The sequence below is a fragment of the Thamnophis elegans genome, chromosome 2 (assembly GCF_009769535.1).
Source record: "Thamnophis elegans isolate rThaEle1 chromosome 2, rThaEle1.pri, whole genome shotgun sequence".
Lineage (NCBI taxonomy): Eukaryota > Metazoa > Chordata > Lepidosauria > Squamata > Colubridae > Thamnophis > Thamnophis elegans.
Genome location: NC_045542.1, coordinates 15,565,246 through 15,582,264, shown reverse-complemented (window position 1 = coordinate 15,582,264; position 17,019 = coordinate 15,565,246). Strand labels below are relative to the sequence as shown.

The following is a 17,019-nucleotide window of genomic DNA, read 5'->3' as shown; positions in this document are numbered from 1 at the left end:
GATCCCCTTGGAAACATTTTTCTGACGCAGGAATGTCTCAGAGGGTGAAAAAGTGTTAAAGAGTCCCAGACGAGAATAGCATAAGAATGTCCCAAAGATGCTTTTTCAAGAGTCAACTCTTGAACTTTGAGTTTTTTCTTTGAAGACATTTCATTTCTCATCCAAGAAGTGGCCGAGAAGCAAAACGTCCTCAATGAAAAACCAAAAAGTCCAGTTGCCTCTTGAAAAAGGGGACAACCATGACTTGAATGACTGAGAATCTCCATAGACATATGTAAGGAATGGCATCACCTAGTCGTCCCATTCCAGATTAAATGCTTTGCGTAGAACCAGCCTTAGAGGTATGAAAAAGTCTCAATGACCAGAAGAGAAAGACCTGATTGATCTTTGGCTGGCTGGATAATGAGGGGAGCATCGTTGAGACCCCCTGCCTGGATTCCAGGATAGAAATAAGGTCGAAGGGTCTCAGAGAAGGACTCCAAGAAGGTAAAGATGTGGGAACCGGTATCACCGTTATAGAAAGAAACCTCTCCTGCTTCGTAGTCCAGGAAGATACCAATCAGCTTTGGCTTTGCTCTGAGCACCAATTCTGTGAGCGAAGAGGTAAGTGCTGCATACTCATCCCCATTCCTCAGCCATATTGTCCAGAACCCTGTTGCTGGTGAGGGGGTGAAGATACCTTGGCGGCTCACTGATTCTTTGCACACTCCCAGTGTCCAGCTGGACTTGCCTTCCACGCACACCACCCAGTAATGTTTCCCGAAGGTGAACTGCTCACGGCCCATTAAACAAGTGCATGTTTCGAAGCGAGATGAGTTCTTGGGCAGATCTTGCCTTTGATCCACCACTCGAACGCTGAGGAGGTCCTCGGATAAGAGCAGGTAAGGATTAGCTGTATCCGGATCAAAGGTCACCGATGCTGAAAGCAGAAATAGAGATCATCAGGGCTGCTCTAGATTTTTCCAGTCGTAGCAAAGGAAGGGATATGTTTTGGGCCAGACTTTTAATTTGCCCCTCTCTGCCCCCCAATGATCTTGTGATGCTAGGAGGGAGACCTGTCCAAATCCCTGAGATCCATGGTCAAGTTGAGAACTTGAACACATCACCGAATCCAATACATTAAACCAGGGGTGTCAAAGTTGATTTCATTGAGGGCTGCATCAGAGATGTGTTTGACCTTGGGAGAGGGGCAAGGTAAGCTTGACATGGCTCATATCAGCCCCCCCATCCCCCCAAGCACTCTGTCAGTGAAAACAGGATCCCGAGCTCTGTTTTTGGCTGCGACAGCCTCTTGCAACCCTCTGCCAGTGAAAAGAGCAAGGAAGTGCCATCCATGGCCCTCGTGACATCCGTTTTCAGCTGCAATGGCCTCCTGCAGCACTCTGTCAGTGAAAACAGAGCTCAGGAGGCCCGCGGGCCACGCTCCCAAATTCTGTTTTCACTGGCAGAGGCACTGCAGGCCAGCGCTTCACTGTTTCCAGCCAGATCTAAGCATCCTGTGGGCTGGATCCAGTCCCTGGACCATCAGTTTGACACTCCTGCATTAAGCCCAGCATGACATAAGCACCTCTCAATTACCGTTGTATCTTTGTAATGACTCCATCAAGCCAGGAACATCATAGGAGTCTTGCAATTCCATCGAAATTGGCGGTGGTTCTTTCAGGGATAGTCCTTCACTCCTGGGGAGAAATAGGAACAGTGCTTAGACTTATAGACCATTTCACAGAGAGCTTTACAGCCCTTTCTAAGTGGTTTACAGAACCAGCATATTCCCCCCAACAATGTGGGTCCGCAATTATCCCACAGGAATTAAAAGCAGGTCGTTCTTGACAGTCAAGAATTTGTTTAGCAACTGTTTAAACTTACGGTAGCCCTGAAACAAACGTCTCCTCACCCTTATGGCTACTGTAGCATCCCCACAATCCTGTGATCAAAATTTCTGGCTCTTAGCAACCAGCATGTATTTCAGAGGTAGCATTCAGCAGGTTCTGACCAATTCTGGAGAACTGGTAGCGGAAATTTTGAGTAGTTCTGGAGAACCGGTAAATACCACCTCTGACTGGCCCCGCCCCATCTATTCTCCACCTCCCGAGTCCCAGCTGATCAGGAGGGAATGGGGATTTTACAGCATCCTTTCCCTGCAATGCCCACTAAGCCACGCCACTCCCACCAAACCACGTCCACAGAACCCGGTAGTAAAAAAAAATTAATCCCACCACTGATGTATTTATACAGTTGCAGCACGCCAGGATCATGTGATCACCATTTGTGACCTTACCAGCTGGCTTCCAACAAACAAAGACAATGGGGGGGAGCCAGATTCATTTAACGACCTCATGATTCACTTAACGATGGCAGTGATTCACTTCATTGTCACAAAAAGGATTGTAAAATTGGTCACAACTCACTTAAAAAATTGCCTTGCTTAGCAACAGAAATTTTGGGTCAATTGTAATCCTAGGTTAAAGACTACGTATAAACACCAGGCTTTATCTGGAAGCAAACTTCAATCAGGATTTATTACAAAAATAAACCTGCAAATAGTTGTCTAAATTTAGTGTACTAACCTGTTCAAGGTCCTTTTCACATCCTAGAAGAAAAAAAATATGATAAGTGCTTTAGTATTTTTTTAAAATGATGCTCAAACAACTTATAAAGAATCCTGTTGTTAATGCTGCTCTATCAAACATTATATGACAGGGGTGTCAAACTTGATTTCATTGAGGGCACATCGGGGTTGTGTTTGAGCTCGGGGAGCCAGAGTGGGCATGGCCAGGGTGGGAGTGGCCAGGGGGTGTGGCCAGCTCAACATCACTCATGTCAGGGGCACCTGTGGTGGCCCGAGCGCTCTGCCAGCAAAAACAGGCTCCTGAGCTCCATTTTCAGCTGCGACGGCTTCCTGCAACCCTCTGCCAGTGAAAATGGAGTTAAAGAGAGTTAGTTGTGGCCCTCCTGAGCTTCGTTGTTGCTGGCAGAGGCACCACAGGCCAGTCCTTTGCTGTTTCCAGGGCAGCCCCGTGGGTCAGATCTAAGCACCCCGTGAGCCAGATCTGGTCACCGTGCCTTGAGTTTGACACCCCTGTTATATGATCTGTTGTTATTTTTTGGGGTGGGTGGGTAGACTTTTTGTTTCTAGTCCTCAAGGTTCTAAGGAACAAAGCCCAGTTAAAATGTTGGGGGGTAGGGAATGATGCTTTCAGCAGCTTTGCCATTTTCTTAAAATACAACATCAAATGTTATCCCTCAATAGCATAGAGTTTTAGCACAGGGCTTGGATATTCTAGGATATATGCAATTCATAGCTTATCAATCACTTTGTATGCTACCTCAACTTCCAAAGTTGCATTGCTCAGAAAAAACATAGGATGCGATAGCAACCATAAAATTGAAAAAGCTCTCCATAATCCAGTCCCATTACAAATGTAATAATGCAAGCTTCTAACTGTTGGAACTGTAAAATTCTAGAAATTACAATGAACCAATGTTGCCTTTTGTTTATTCTACACTCTATCCTTTTGCAGCACAAGTTCTGGAACAATTTCATGATTAATTATACAAGAAACATAGCAAAGCAACATGAAAAGGGAGTTGCGAGAAATTATTGAGCTCTTTAGCAAGGAGTCCCTGCCGATTTTCCTATGGTGCTGTTTACTGCAGTGCTGTTTACTAGCCAACGAAGTGGTGCCTATTTATCTACTCACATTTACAGACATTAATTCACATTTACATGCTTTCAAACTGCTAGGTGGGCAGGCACTCGGCCAGGGGTGTCAAACCTGGTTTCATTGAGGTCCACATCAGGGTGGGTTTGATTCAGGGGGGTGGGATGGGTATGGCCAGCTTGACATCACTCATGTTGGGGGCGCCTGTGGTGGCCTGAGCACTCTGCCAGCGAAAACGGGCTTCCGAGCTCCGTTTTCAGGTGTGACGTCTTCCTGCAACCCTCCGCCAGTGAAAACAGAGCTCTGTTTTCTGGGCAAGTCCTTTGCTGTTTCCAGGGTGGCCCTGTGGACCAAATCTAAGCACCCCATGGGCCTAATCCAGCCTGTGGGCCTTGAATTTGGTACCCTTGAGCTACGTGAAGACAAGCACTCACCTCATTGCACAATGCTTGGTTCTCGAACCCGGGCTGTCGGCTTTCCGGGTGACAAGCCCAGCCTCTTAACCAATGAGCCCTCACGCTGCCCTCTGTAGCAAGAGGCTATGGCAAGTGTGCTTCATGTAGCCATTGCTTTATCTTGCTCCTTTCAGCTGGCTTACCCTAAAGGACCTCACCTTGAGCAAAGCGGCTGCAGGTTTTTGGCATTGATGTTCCATCTCTGTGATGAGGTTTTGCAGTCCAGCACATTGCTCAAGAAGGAAGTCTGAATTCCTCTCCAGCTTCTTCAGGGTTCCCAGCTCTTCCTCCTGAAGATGCTTCAAAAGCAACTTCTCCTCTTCGGCAATTGCCTGGCGGCGTTTTTCAAACCCTGATACAATGAGTGCTCTGTGTTTCTTGACTTTGTTCTAGCAGGGGGATCAAGCGAAAGCAATGCTGAACATTGGATGACTCAAAGTAATATTAAATGAATATATTAAAATATGTATTTAATGGGAGAGAAACATATGAAAACATTTCTTTCATATTTAAGAAATATTTTAAGAAATATTAAATATGTATTAATAAATATTAAAATATGGTTAATATTAAAATAATATTCTATTTTTCCTTAATAATATTAACCCCCATTCAGGAAGCACCTGCCCTTTCTAGAATAAAAATAATCCAATAGGGACCATATGTCAGAGTTTGTTGCAAAAATCACATCCAGAAAGCACACACAGGTAACTGATTCAGCAGGATTCATTAACTTCTTTATATACATAATAACACATGAGTAAATGTACAATACCAACAGCAGATTCTTCCAACGTGGTAGTAGTTACAGGCAAAGCACAGGCAGAGGAGAGATTGGTTTCCAGTTTCAATTCAGAGAGCAGGCTAGATTAGTTCTCTTGCACAGACTCAGAGCTACATAGGTAAGCCACGCCCGGGCTCCAAACCATCTGGCATGGCTCTCAGTCACTAAATAGTTCCCATTGGCTGATCCAGTTGTCATGCCTATACATTGGCTGACCTTGTTACCATGTCCTATTCCAGCCAGTCCACAATGGATGACCTGTTGCTATGCCCTATTCCAGTTCATGAATATTCTGAAATGTATAATTGTAATCAGGATCAAATTAACATCCATCAATGTATGACCAAGGAGTAATGGAGAGTTCCTAAATCCATTAGAGATCCGCTTTTGCTCAAAGCAAATTCCCTCACATCCAGATTACAACAACAAATGGAGTCCTTCATTGTTCTGCCCCTAAAAAAATTCATTCAAACTAACCAAGTTTGTAGAAGGTAATATAAAAGGAATGTAGCTTTGGGAGGAAAAAATAATAAAGATTGGTAGTACTTAGGTCCTTGTGCGAATGATCTACTGCCATGATGTGAAATGCATTGATTTGCATAATTTGTCTCTATGTACTTTATTATTATTATTATTTGGTCTTTGATTGCTGCTTCAATGAATTTACCTGGGCCTCACTTTAAGCTGACCAGCCCATCCCCAATCTTTCTTGGTTCTTTTCACAATTGATTTTACATTAGCTGTCTTCCAACCTTCTGAACCAAAACGGAAATTGCATGGTTTTGCTTTCAGCAATGCTTAAATCATTGTCACCATCTCTACTTCCTGATTTTCCTGTCTTTAAAATAACCCTATTTGCTATTTCCCAATATCATGTTTTGTATATATTTATACTGATAAATGCCGGTGTGCAGTTTTTTTAATTGTAGTAGATTTGTGGTTTGCCTTTAAAATATTACAAAACAAACTTTGCAACTGTAAGAAAGTATACCAATATGTTTATCTCTTCAGAATTCTTGTTCCTGCTTGAGTTTTGAGTTTCTCTGGGTATTTTAGTTGATAATGGGTGCTCAGTGATCCATATGTAGGCTACTTAAGGTAAAGGTAAAGGTTCCCTTAAACATATGTGCTAGTCGTTCCCGGCACTAGGGGGCAATGCTCATCTTCGTTTCAAAGCTGAAGAGCCAAGCACTGTCCAAGACGTCTCCATGGTCATGTGGCCAGCATGACTTAATGCCAAAGGCACATGGAACACTGCTACCTTCACACCAACGGTGGTTCCTATTTTTCTACTTGCATTTTTACATGCTTTCGAACTGCTAGGTTGGCAGAAGCTGGAACAAGAAACGGGAGCTCACTCCATTATGCAGCGCTACGGATTTGAACTGCTGACCTTTTTGATCGACAAGCTCAGTGTCTTAGCCACTGAGCCACTGCGTCCCTTTTCTAGACTACTTAGTAAGTTTTAAATCAGTGCTCAAGGACAAGTCATAGATGCAAGTCGATTGTGGTTTGATCTGGGAAAAATGTTAGGTAGTGTGCCTGAAAATCAAATTGCTTTTTGTGGTTCTGTTTGTTCTGGGAAAATAAGTTTCCTAGTTCTTGAAATCCAATTGCTTTTTAAAGCACAGCTTTAAGGAGTTAACCAGAAACCCTAAACTAGTCTATGTAAGCCCAGGATTTTGTGAATCTTCTTTGTGGGAAGGGGATTTCCTTTCTGTAATCTTTTCAGCCAGAGCAGCCCCATAGTTTAATTGTAAAGAGTGTTGGGCAAATGTGTCATTCTTCCTGCCTCTTGAAGCTTAGCCACATTCCTTATAACTGAAAAAAGAAAACAATGAACTGTGGTTCTTTCACATACAATGATCCCAAACCCCCAGACAAGGGTCAAGAGTCTCTGAGAAAGTGTGAAATGCCTTACACACAAACAGAGGCCAGGTCCTCAGAACCAGCTCCTGACACTTGTGGGTTCAGAAGGTTATCAAGGGGGCTTCAAACTCTCCAGGTTCAATGGTGCTTTTTATCTTTGAACCTGGAGAGCTTAAAGCCGCCTTGCTACATCAACAATTTGAGCAACTGTGGATCTTTCCCAACATCTGAGCCAAATAGCTACTGGTGACTCACTTCTGGGTTGTAAGAGAGCTTGCGGGAAAGAAAGCAAACACACCCGAGGCAAATACACATGCAGTAAGCATGTGCTGGTACTTCTTGCCTCACTGAGAATGAGGAACCTGCCACATAAATCCATCACTTCTTTGGCACCTTTTGTCCTGCTTCTATTCCTTGTATGGGGCTGTTCTTCACTACCGTCAACCCAGGGGTGAAATGCTCTGAAGCCTGCTGCCGGTTTTTGGATACTGGTTTAATTTATTTCAGAAGAATGCTACAGCTCTGCAGAGATACATAGCCCAAATTGCACAGGCAACAGGCACAGAACATCTCCACACTTGCAAGCTGATGAGCAACTTGGAAGTTAGCCATTTTAAGTCTTTGCCTATACTTGTCCATCCTCATCCACCACCTATTGAGGATAGGAGCTGTTGCTTGTTCTTCACAGAGGGGATTTGTGGGAAGAGATATGAAATATTGCTTTTTTCACTTATCCACATGAGCCACATGGCGCAGTGGTTAGAGTGCAGTACTGCAGGCTACTTCTGCTGCCTATGCCTGCCTGCAATTTGGCAGTTCGAATCTCACCAGGCTCAAGGTTGACTCAGCCTTCCATCCTTCTGAGGTTGGTAAAATGAGGACTCAGATTGTTGGGGGCAATATGCTGACTCTGTCAACCACTTAGAGAGGGCTGTAAAGCACTCTGAAACCGTATATAAGTCTAAGTGCTATTGCTATCCTTCATTAAAATGCTAAAAAAAATATGGAAAACTCATGGGAACAGATGAAAAAATGATCAAAAAATTGTACAGTTATTTACTTAGAATATACCTAGAAGAAGAAGAGGTCAAAGAAACAATGATAAGATGGCCAAAAAACTTTGGATATACAATAGAACTAGAAAAATGGCAACAACTATGGGAAAGGAATTATAATCTGAGAATGGTGACAGAATATAAAGAGAATTTATATAAAATGTTTTATAGATGGCACATGACACCTGAAAAATTAGCAAAAATGTTTAACGATAAATCAGCTAAATGTTGGAAATGTCACCAATTGCTAGCAACATATTATCATACATGGTGGACATGTAGGGATGCAAAAAGCTATTGGGTTAAAATACAAACATGGTTAGAGAAAATGATACATAAACCCATAGAGTTTAAGTCAGAGATATTTCTATTGGATATTCTACCAGAGAAATACAGTAAAGAAGATTCATATTTGATTGTACAAATAACAACATCAGCCAGAATTGTATTTGCACAAAACTGGAAAGCAGACAAAATCCCTTCGGAATGGGAAGTAATAAAGACGATATTAGATTGTGCAGAAATGAATAGGTTGACATTGAGAATAAAGGACAAGGACGAATCAATGTGCTATAGGCCCTGGGGGCAATTTTACGAGTGGTTTGAAAAAAGGTGTAACTAGAAAGAAAAAGGAACAAAACATGAAATAAATATCTCAGACAACACATGATTAATACAGGGGGAAATAAGAAAATATTAAAATGTAAATATACAGGCGGAAAATGATATGAATTGACATATGTTAAATAATAATTATGAATGTATATCTAAGAATGAATTTGAAAGGAAAAATAAAAAACTTATTTACATTTTAAAAAATGCTAAAAAACAGCACCACTTGTGACCTTTACTCCTGAAGGATAGAGCACAGGGATCAGCAGTGAGGGTACTTTTCCAATGATTCACGGAGTGCAATATAACATTTTAATGTATCTGCCTAGCAATTCCTTTAATATTTCTACTTTTTTGTGATTAGTAGGGTCGAATCTCTTCTTTGGGATCTGCAGTGCATATTTGGAGCTGTTCAAAAACTTTGTATACAATGGTGGTGAATATCTGTAGCTCGAGTGTAGGACAAGGGTGGAGATTCGTTCTTCGAGTTGGTTTCTATGGGTTGGTTTCTGAACGTTTCATTACCAGGCCAAGTAACATCTTCAGCAGAATTTACAGGATGTCAGTGTCAGCGTTCTTCTGTTTATCATGGCTTTGTGTGGTCAGTAGATCTTGTGATGTGAGGTCACATCAGGTGAGGGTCACATCAGGTCAGGCTCTTGTGATGGGTCTTGTGAGGGGTCAGGTGTGGGTGTGTCAAGTGAGGGTTTTTGAAGATGTTACCTAGCCTAGTAATGAAACATGCGGGAACCAATTCTCAAGTTCGAAGAACGAAACTCCATACTTTGTATACTGTCCTGTTGAACTTCTAAGAGGCTGTAGCTGCTTGTGCACCTCCCCCACCACAAAGCTAGCAAGGCATTTAAAAACACCCCACTGAAGAGTCTTCATATGACCCTATTAGTTAGGACCAATAGTGGGATTCAAAAAGTTTTACTACCAGTTCTCTGGGCATGACTTGGTGGGCATGGTTTGGTGGGCGTGGCAGGGGAAGGATACTGCAAAATCCCCATTTCCTCCCGATCAGTTGGGACTCGGGAGGCAGAGAATAGTTGGGAGCAGGGCCAGCCAGAGGTGGTATTTACCAGTTCTCCGAACTACTCAAAATTTCCGCTACCGGTTCTCCAGAACTGGTCAGAACCTGCTGAATACCACCTCTGTTTAGGACTCAGGTTAAAAAAGAGCTAGTCAGAGTCAGGCAGAGATGATTAGGAGCTTGCCTTCCATTGGTCTGTTTTCTCCTTCTCTTGGACTTCCAGCTTTATTGCTTCTGCCAGTGTTTTTCTGAGAATGTCCACAGCTTCCTGGAGCTTCATCTAAGAAAGAAAATGCACATGAGGCCTGGATGTAGATGTATGAATACACCTTCAAATTAACATAGCATGCTGGGAAAGTTGGGGGCACGGGGCTTGGGAACTCCAAAGCTATAGTTCCAAGCAGCCTCAGCTGGTAGGTCCAACAGTGAAGGAGAGGTAGTAGTTCAAGTAACTTTTGGAGAACCAAAAGGCTCTTCTCTTTCCTTCGGGAATTGTTTCGGTGTGAATAACGTTACTCTAGCAATAGGACTATCATCTCAAGACAGGGGTCTCTGGCCCACAAGATGATGTTCATGCCTAACAATATGCTTATCTATGTTTACCAATGTCCACGGTGACATTCATCCATGGATTTACCTAGAGCCGTGATGGCGAACCTATGGCACGCATGCCACAGGGGGCATGCGGGGCCGTTTGTTAGAGCACATAGCAATAGCAGTTAGACTTATATACCGCTTCATAGGGCTTTCAGCCCTCTCTAAGCGGTTTACAGAGTCAGCATATCGCCCCCACAGTCTGGGTCCTCATTTCACCCACCTCGGAAGGATGGAAGGCTGAGTCAACCTTGAGCCGGTGAGATTAGAACCGCTGAACTGCAGATAACAGTCAGCTGAAGTGGCCTGCAGTACTGCACCCTAACCACTGCGCCACCTCGGTGAGGTGTTGCCCTGTCAGCTCCAGCACGCATGCATGCGCTGGCCAGCTGACTTCAGTTTTCGGTTGTTTTTCGCCCTCCAGAAGGTTTCTCACATGCATGGGGGGGGGGGTTGCTTGCATATAATTATGGTTGCGGGCATGCCTGTGCATGACCCCCCCTGCGCTCCCCCCACTTTTGGCATGCGATGGCAAAAAGGTTAGTCATCACTGACCTAGAGCAAAAACTCCAAGGAAGCTTCCACTGTTCACCCAACTCAGTTTAGATCTATCATTTATAGTTGATACAAGATTACCAACTGGAGAAAGTAATTTTTGGATTAAATCACTGAACTTAGAGATAAGGTTTAAAAAGCTTTTACACCTCAAGTTGACATTTAAAGCACAGACACTCATTAACTGTATGATAAGAGGGGACCATCAGTAAAATGTTGACAAAACCAAATTTCAGTGAAGGAAGTGCTTTACATTTTTCCAAGGGCTTTTCATTTGGGGGAAAAGCAGCATGACCTGGTTCTCCCTACTTCCTGAGGAAAGTAGGCTTTACGATAAAGGTTGTGAAATGTGGAGATAAGCATTGTCTGCAAATGCTTTCACTTCCACTTTTCCACTTATTTTTAAAAAGACAGGAAAAAGAGAATCAAAAATTGGCAGCTATGATGTGAGCTCACTGCTGCTGCAGGAGAAACACTTTTGCCACAATAATATGAAAAAGAGAAAGAAAAGGGGGAATGTACTTGCATTGTGATGAATAATGTCAGAATTTGTATTATTTTCCAGTTGTGTTCTATAGCAGCTGCTGTATAGAAATTGGGGGGGGAGGGGTGTTGTTGTGGTGGTGTTTGACTTTTTAAAAATCTATTTTATCTGTCTGCTCAGGAAAACTCATTTTGGCTTAATTCTGCCCAAGTTGTAAAAACTGAATGTGGAAAAGAATGCAAGATGTGGAAAAAAGCTAACAATCCTAATTCCTAAATATAATGTTTAGAAGCACAAGGATTAGGAAAAATTGCTCAACATCTGTTATAAAAAAATTATTGCCATCTACAAATGTCATAACAAATGTGTTTCTAACTTTGTTTTTCAATATATGCATTTGTTAAATATACATACTTTTTCTTTCAGATTATTAGTTTTGATGGTCAATGCCCATAGTAAATTTAACCTGGGAAGTGCATAAATTTAATTTGGGAACAATTTAAAATTAAAGCAATTAGCACTATTTGTCTGAAGTGGTGTAAGGTTTCCTGCCTAAGCAGGGGTTGGACTAGAAGACCTCCAAGGTCCCTTCCAACTCTGTTATTCTATTCTACTCAAATATGAGCAAGTTTTTGTCTTACAAAAACATCTCTTCTAGCTAGACAGTCATGGATTGGAAACAAAGGAGCGGGAAGGAGAAATTGGTTCCCGAACAAAGAAAGGATTTTCTTGGATGTTATGCTTAGATCGTACAAAAATGAGTGGCACAATTTCACACAATTTTGTGGATGGATATACAGGAAAGCTGTACTCTAATTACTACTATATGCTTCCAAAACAAAGAAACAAAAATGCCCTTTCAAAAACTAACATTCCTGGAAATTGCATAAACTATCCATCTTCATAACGAGATGCTATCCGCTTTGTAACATAATCCTGCTCAGTACATTCTTACGGTAGTTCCCCATATACACACCCATGCTCAATATAGCCTTTGGGAATAAAAAGGGGAAAAAATGCATAACCTTTGGTTCTAAGATGCAGATCTTTTTAGAAGCTATAGCTATTGTAAGAAGCAGAGATGTATAACTTGGTTAAAATGAAACAAGTTGATGCTTTTTACAATTCTCATAAAATACAATTCTCAAAAAATATTTTTTTACAATTCTCATATTAAAGCAAGGGACTTACGATCTCTCTTAACATTTTGCAAGGGCTTCATTGTTATTGCTTTTAGTAAACTACCAAAGCGGGTGGTTACTTGTTTAAAAGGGAAGGAAGTAAGCTTTTGGGTTTCATTAGGAGTTCCCCTAGGTTTCTCTGTATCCTACTGCTACCTCTTCAAGGCTCAGAAAGGAAACAAATCACAAACAACATCCTCTCTGTAAACCTCTAATGTTCCATGGTGAATACAGGAAATATTGGAGAGTCCAGTTTGATCAGTCTATAATTGCTGCATGAAGAAAGTGTGAAGAGGAATTGACATCAATCATAAAAATGGTTACTGCCAGGCTTCGTCTGGAAATTTCTCAGTTGAGAGGAAATTTCTCTGTCCCCCCACCCTCTGGATTATAGGTGGCATTTAAAGAAAGGCAAGAGATGGGAACATGAGGGAATATTGACTTTAAAATAGCTGCAACTTTGAAAGAATCTAAGACTTTCAAGCTAATCAAAACAGCACAATGTGAATTCAGAGAGAGAGATCCGAGCAGCTGATGAGGTAAGAGTTTGGAAACTAAAAATGCCTGGATGGGAGGCCACAAGGAGACCCATATGTACTACTTCAAGAATCCTAAAAAGCAGAGAGAAAGGAAGGCAACATTTCCCCTCCTTTTAATGTTCACCAAACCTCCCAGAATCGTTCTGCAGAGCCATAGAGTAAGGGTGAAGATTAATTTTCCCAAGCAATAGGCAGTAAGGGTTTTGAGAGTAGCACAATTAACCTTGTATTATATTCAGAAAGGTCAGTAGTTGGGCGGTTCGAATCCCTAGCCCCGCGTAATGGAGTGAGCTCCTGTTACTTGTCCCAATTTCTGCCAACCTAACAGTTCGAAAGCATGTAAAAATTCAAGTAGAAAATAGGAACTATATAGCTATTTACTTAGAATTAAATTAGAGGAAGTAAAAGAAACAATGATAGCATGGGCAAAAAAAATTGGTTACAAGATTGAATTAGAAAAATGGCAACAACTATGGGAAAGGAACTATAAATTAACAATGGCCACAGCATATAAAGAAAATTTGCATAAAATGTTTTATAGATGGCACATGCCACCTGAAAGATTAGCAAAAATGTTTAAGGATAAGTCAGCTAAGTGTTGGGAGTGTCATCAATCACCAGGATCATATTATCATATGTGGTGGACTTGTAGGGAAGCAAGAAGTTATTGGGTTAAAATACAAACATGGTAAGAAAAAATGCTACACCAATGTGTAGAGCTGAGACCAGAGGTATTTTTATTGGGTATTTTACCAGAGAAATGTAGTAAATAAGATACGTATTTGATCATACATATAATAACAGCGGCTAGAATTGTATTTGCATAGAACTGAAAAACAGACAAAATCCCGTCAGAAGGAGAGATAATAAAGAAAATATTGGACTGTGCAGAAATGAATAGGTTAACTTTGAGAATAAAGGACAAAGAAGAATTGGTGTACTTCAGCACATGGGGGCAATTTTATGATTGGTTAGAAAAAGAATATGAATAAAAGAGTACAGATCAAGCAACAAAGACAACACATTATTAAACTAAGGGGAAGGGAAGAGAAAAAACAGAAAAGTATTAATATACAAATATACAGTTAAAAGATGACATATGTGGAACTATTATAATGAAAATAAAATGTGGAAGAGGGAATTTATTTTTATGTAAATATGGAACCAGGTTTGCTTGAATTCCACCCCGAAAATCCCTCAGAGTGAAGAAAAAAAATAAGTAAATACAACAACGGAAGGAGGGAAAAAGGAGAGGGAAAGAAGAAAGGGAAAAGGAGAAGACGTAAGGGAGGATAGTAAGAGTAGGCGAGAGGGTGGGAAGGGGACAAAGAGAGGAGGAGGGGGGGAGAGGGAGGGAAAGAAGAAAAGATAAAGGAGAGGAGGAAAGAAGAAGGTAGAGAAGGGAGGTTGGGAGGATGGAAGAAGTAGTAGGGTTGTTGCAAAATAAGATGGATGTACGGGGTGGCAGGAAAGTGACCCTGATTATACTTTTAATTTTTTTAAATAAATTGTGATAAATGTTAAAGGATAACATAAATATCAGTAGTACTTATGAGAACGTATATTTGTGAATGTATATATGAGAAAGAAAATAAAACTTTTTTTAAAAAAAGAAAGAAAAATAGGAACCACCTTTGGTGGGAAGGTAACAGCATTCCGTGCTCCTTCAGCGTTTAGCCATGCTGGCCACATGACCACGGAGACGTCTTCAGACAGCGCTGGTTCTTTGACTTTGAAACGGAGATGAGCACCGCCCCCTACAGTCAGGAACAACTAGTACATATGTATGATGGGAACCTTTACCTTCACCTATGTTCAAAAAGCCTAACTGATGTTCTTGGCACAGTTTCACAGGCCTTCAAGGCCGAAGGGGTTGAGAGAGCCACTTCATCTTTTTATTTTTTCCCCCACCAATGTAAAGTTGATGGTCATGGAAGGCTTTTTTTTTTTTAAAGAGAACACGTAGGCCCACACAACTGTTAGAAGCCACAATGAGGTTCCCCCCTCCCCGCATGAGAATATCATTATGTAATTTATGCAAATGTTGTCACTGTGTATCATTTGCATGCGACAACACTGTCCTTCCAACAGAAGCCCAAGAATCAAGGAAGAACAGTTGAATACAGCCTGGACACTTTGAATCTAAGAATGTTTTCTGCATTCATGTTTCCTCTGTATCAGTGTTTCTCAACCTTGGCAACTTGAAGATGTCTGGACTTCAAGTCCCAGAATTCCCCAGCCAGCGAATGCTGGCTGGGGAATTCTGGGACTTGAAGTCCAGACATCTTCAAGTTGCCAAGGTTGAGAAACACTGCTCTATATACCCCACTTTCTCTCCGACAGCAAAGGAAGTTTCCCTAAGAGGTCTCCCTTCCAAAACAGCAACCCTGTCAGGTAGGCTGGATTAAGCATGCATAACCGGCCCAAAGCTTCCCTAGTGAGCCACTGAGGATTTGGGCAGGCAAAGAAGCCCAGCCTATCCTCACTCCTAACTCTCCATTTGGAATCCAAACCCAGCTTCCTCCTTACCTTGTAATCATGAGCCGCTTCCTCAATGGGCAGCACCGAGTGCATCTGATGCTCCCGAGATTTGTCGCACACCAAGCAAATGGAGTCCCCATCATCCTGGCAGAAAAGCCTCAGTTTTTTGCCATGTTTCTCACACAAGGCCTCAGCATGTCCTTGGCTGGGCCTCCGAGCCAGCCGCTCAATGCCCTCCACAATATTGGCCAGCTGCTTATTGGAGCGGGAGCTGCTTAGCAAAAACCCCATCCGGCACTGGGGACAGAGAGCTGCCCCGGTTGTGGAACCAGCTCCTCGCTCGCAATAGTCTGAGATGCACGCCAGGCAGAAGTTGTGGCCACAGTCGATGGTCACTGGTTCCCTCAGATACTCCAGGCAGATGGAACAAGAGACCTCATCCTGAAGCCTCTCCACAGGGTCATCCGCCGAAGATGCCATGCCTGCTTTAAAAGACCATTAAAATCCTCCTGGAGATGGACAGCAGTCTCATTTCCAAAGAGCTGTCAGCATAACAAGGGAGTGGTTACAGCAGAGAGGAAGTTCTGGGCAAGAATTTCCTCCTTGGAACCCTTCCACCCGTTCCTTTCTCTTGTTGAGGCTTTTCATTCCAGAGCACCACAGAAACCAGAAAATTTCTTTTGTAAGGAGAGAGAAAGGGGAGGCGGGGAAACAGGACTTCAGCCAAAGAGTCAAAGTCACCACTTTATGTGATTTCCCAAACAAGGTTAACGAGTTTCGGAGGGGTGCAAGGCAAACAGGGCTGGGTGTCTCAGATTCCTGCAGAAATCTGCATGATCTGAAGTCTCCTTCAAAAAAAGGTCTGGGGGATTAGAATTATGCATGGCTATTGGGGGTGGGGGGAGGGAGGCAGAAGAGAGATGGGAACAAAGGTACTAAATTTCATTGACGTAGTGTGTCCTGTTTTTTCCCCCAAAAGTTTTTATTTAATTATTTATTAGTCATGTACAAGCTAGCAGGTATAGGTATGGACAAAGGAAATGAATACAAATAAATGGGGACATTAGGACAGAAACAGTAGGCAACTGGTGTGCTTATGCATGCCCTGGTTTTTTTTTCAAAAGTATGCTAGTCCTTATTATTACTATGCAGACAAAACAACTAATTTTCTTATTCAGGACAGGGCCTTCCCAGGAGATTCCAGAACAGCCCAAACCCTGAGAGTTACTGAGAAATATACTCTATTGAGAGCTGCATCTAATATTTCCAACATGGGATACCCGCAAGAAAATCCCAGGCAAATATTTTTCCAGCAGAAAAAAACCCAAATAGATGTGGTATCCATTTACCATTAACTCTAACAGTAAATTTTATTACCAGGTTAATAAAAAAGTGTGCTGCAGTTTGTGGATCCAGTGTTGTCTGACTGTAGCCGTGCTCTGCAAACAATAAGAGAGAAAAGCTGTCATACTTTCCTCCCTACTCCCGTCAGCTTCTCTTTCCCACATTCACACAAGACCAACATATCTTGAGGATGGGAGATCTTGAAGTTCCTGGCATATCATTTCAGATATAAAAGTCCACATTCTCCTAATGCAATACAAGTAGCCTCTCCCTCCTCCCATATATATATATATATATATATATATATATATATATATATATATATATATATATATATATATATATATATATATATATATATATATATA

General features: G+C 41.9%; 1 protein-coding gene across 1 annotated transcript; it reads right to left on the bottom strand.

Moving 5' to 3' along the window:
• Positions 1–208: 208 nt before the first annotated feature.
• LOC116504158 (E3 ubiquitin-protein ligase TRIM58-like) lies at positions 209–15,850 on the bottom strand. Its single transcript, XM_032211018.1, has 6 exons — positions 15,356–15,850; positions 9,658–9,753; positions 4,276–4,506; positions 2,568–2,590; positions 1,579–1,679; positions 209–919 (listed from the first exon to the last, which is right to left on the bottom strand). The coding sequence occupies exons 1-6, from the start codon at positions 15,785–15,787 to the stop codon at positions 336–338; spliced, it is 1,467 nt and encodes a 488-aa protein (XP_032066909.1). The 5' UTR covers positions 15,788–15,850; the 3' UTR covers positions 209–335.
• Positions 15,851–17,019: the final 1,169 nt, after the last annotated feature.

Bases quoted from the DNA above. Each gene is read 5' to 3' on its own strand.
- LOC116504158 (XM_032211018.1), bottom strand. From the start codon at position 15,787: ATGGCATCTTCGGCGGATGACCCTGTGGAGAGGCTTCAGGATGAGGTC. The intron at 9,754-15,355 runs GTAAGGAGGAAG...TTTCTTTCTTAG, and splicing joins AAGCGGCTCATGATTACAAG to ATGAAGCTCCAGGAAGCTGT. The intron at 2,591-4,275 runs GTGAGGTCCTTT...TTTTTCTTCTAG, and splicing joins CTGCAGCCGCTTTGCTCAAG to GATGTGAAAAGGACCTTGAA.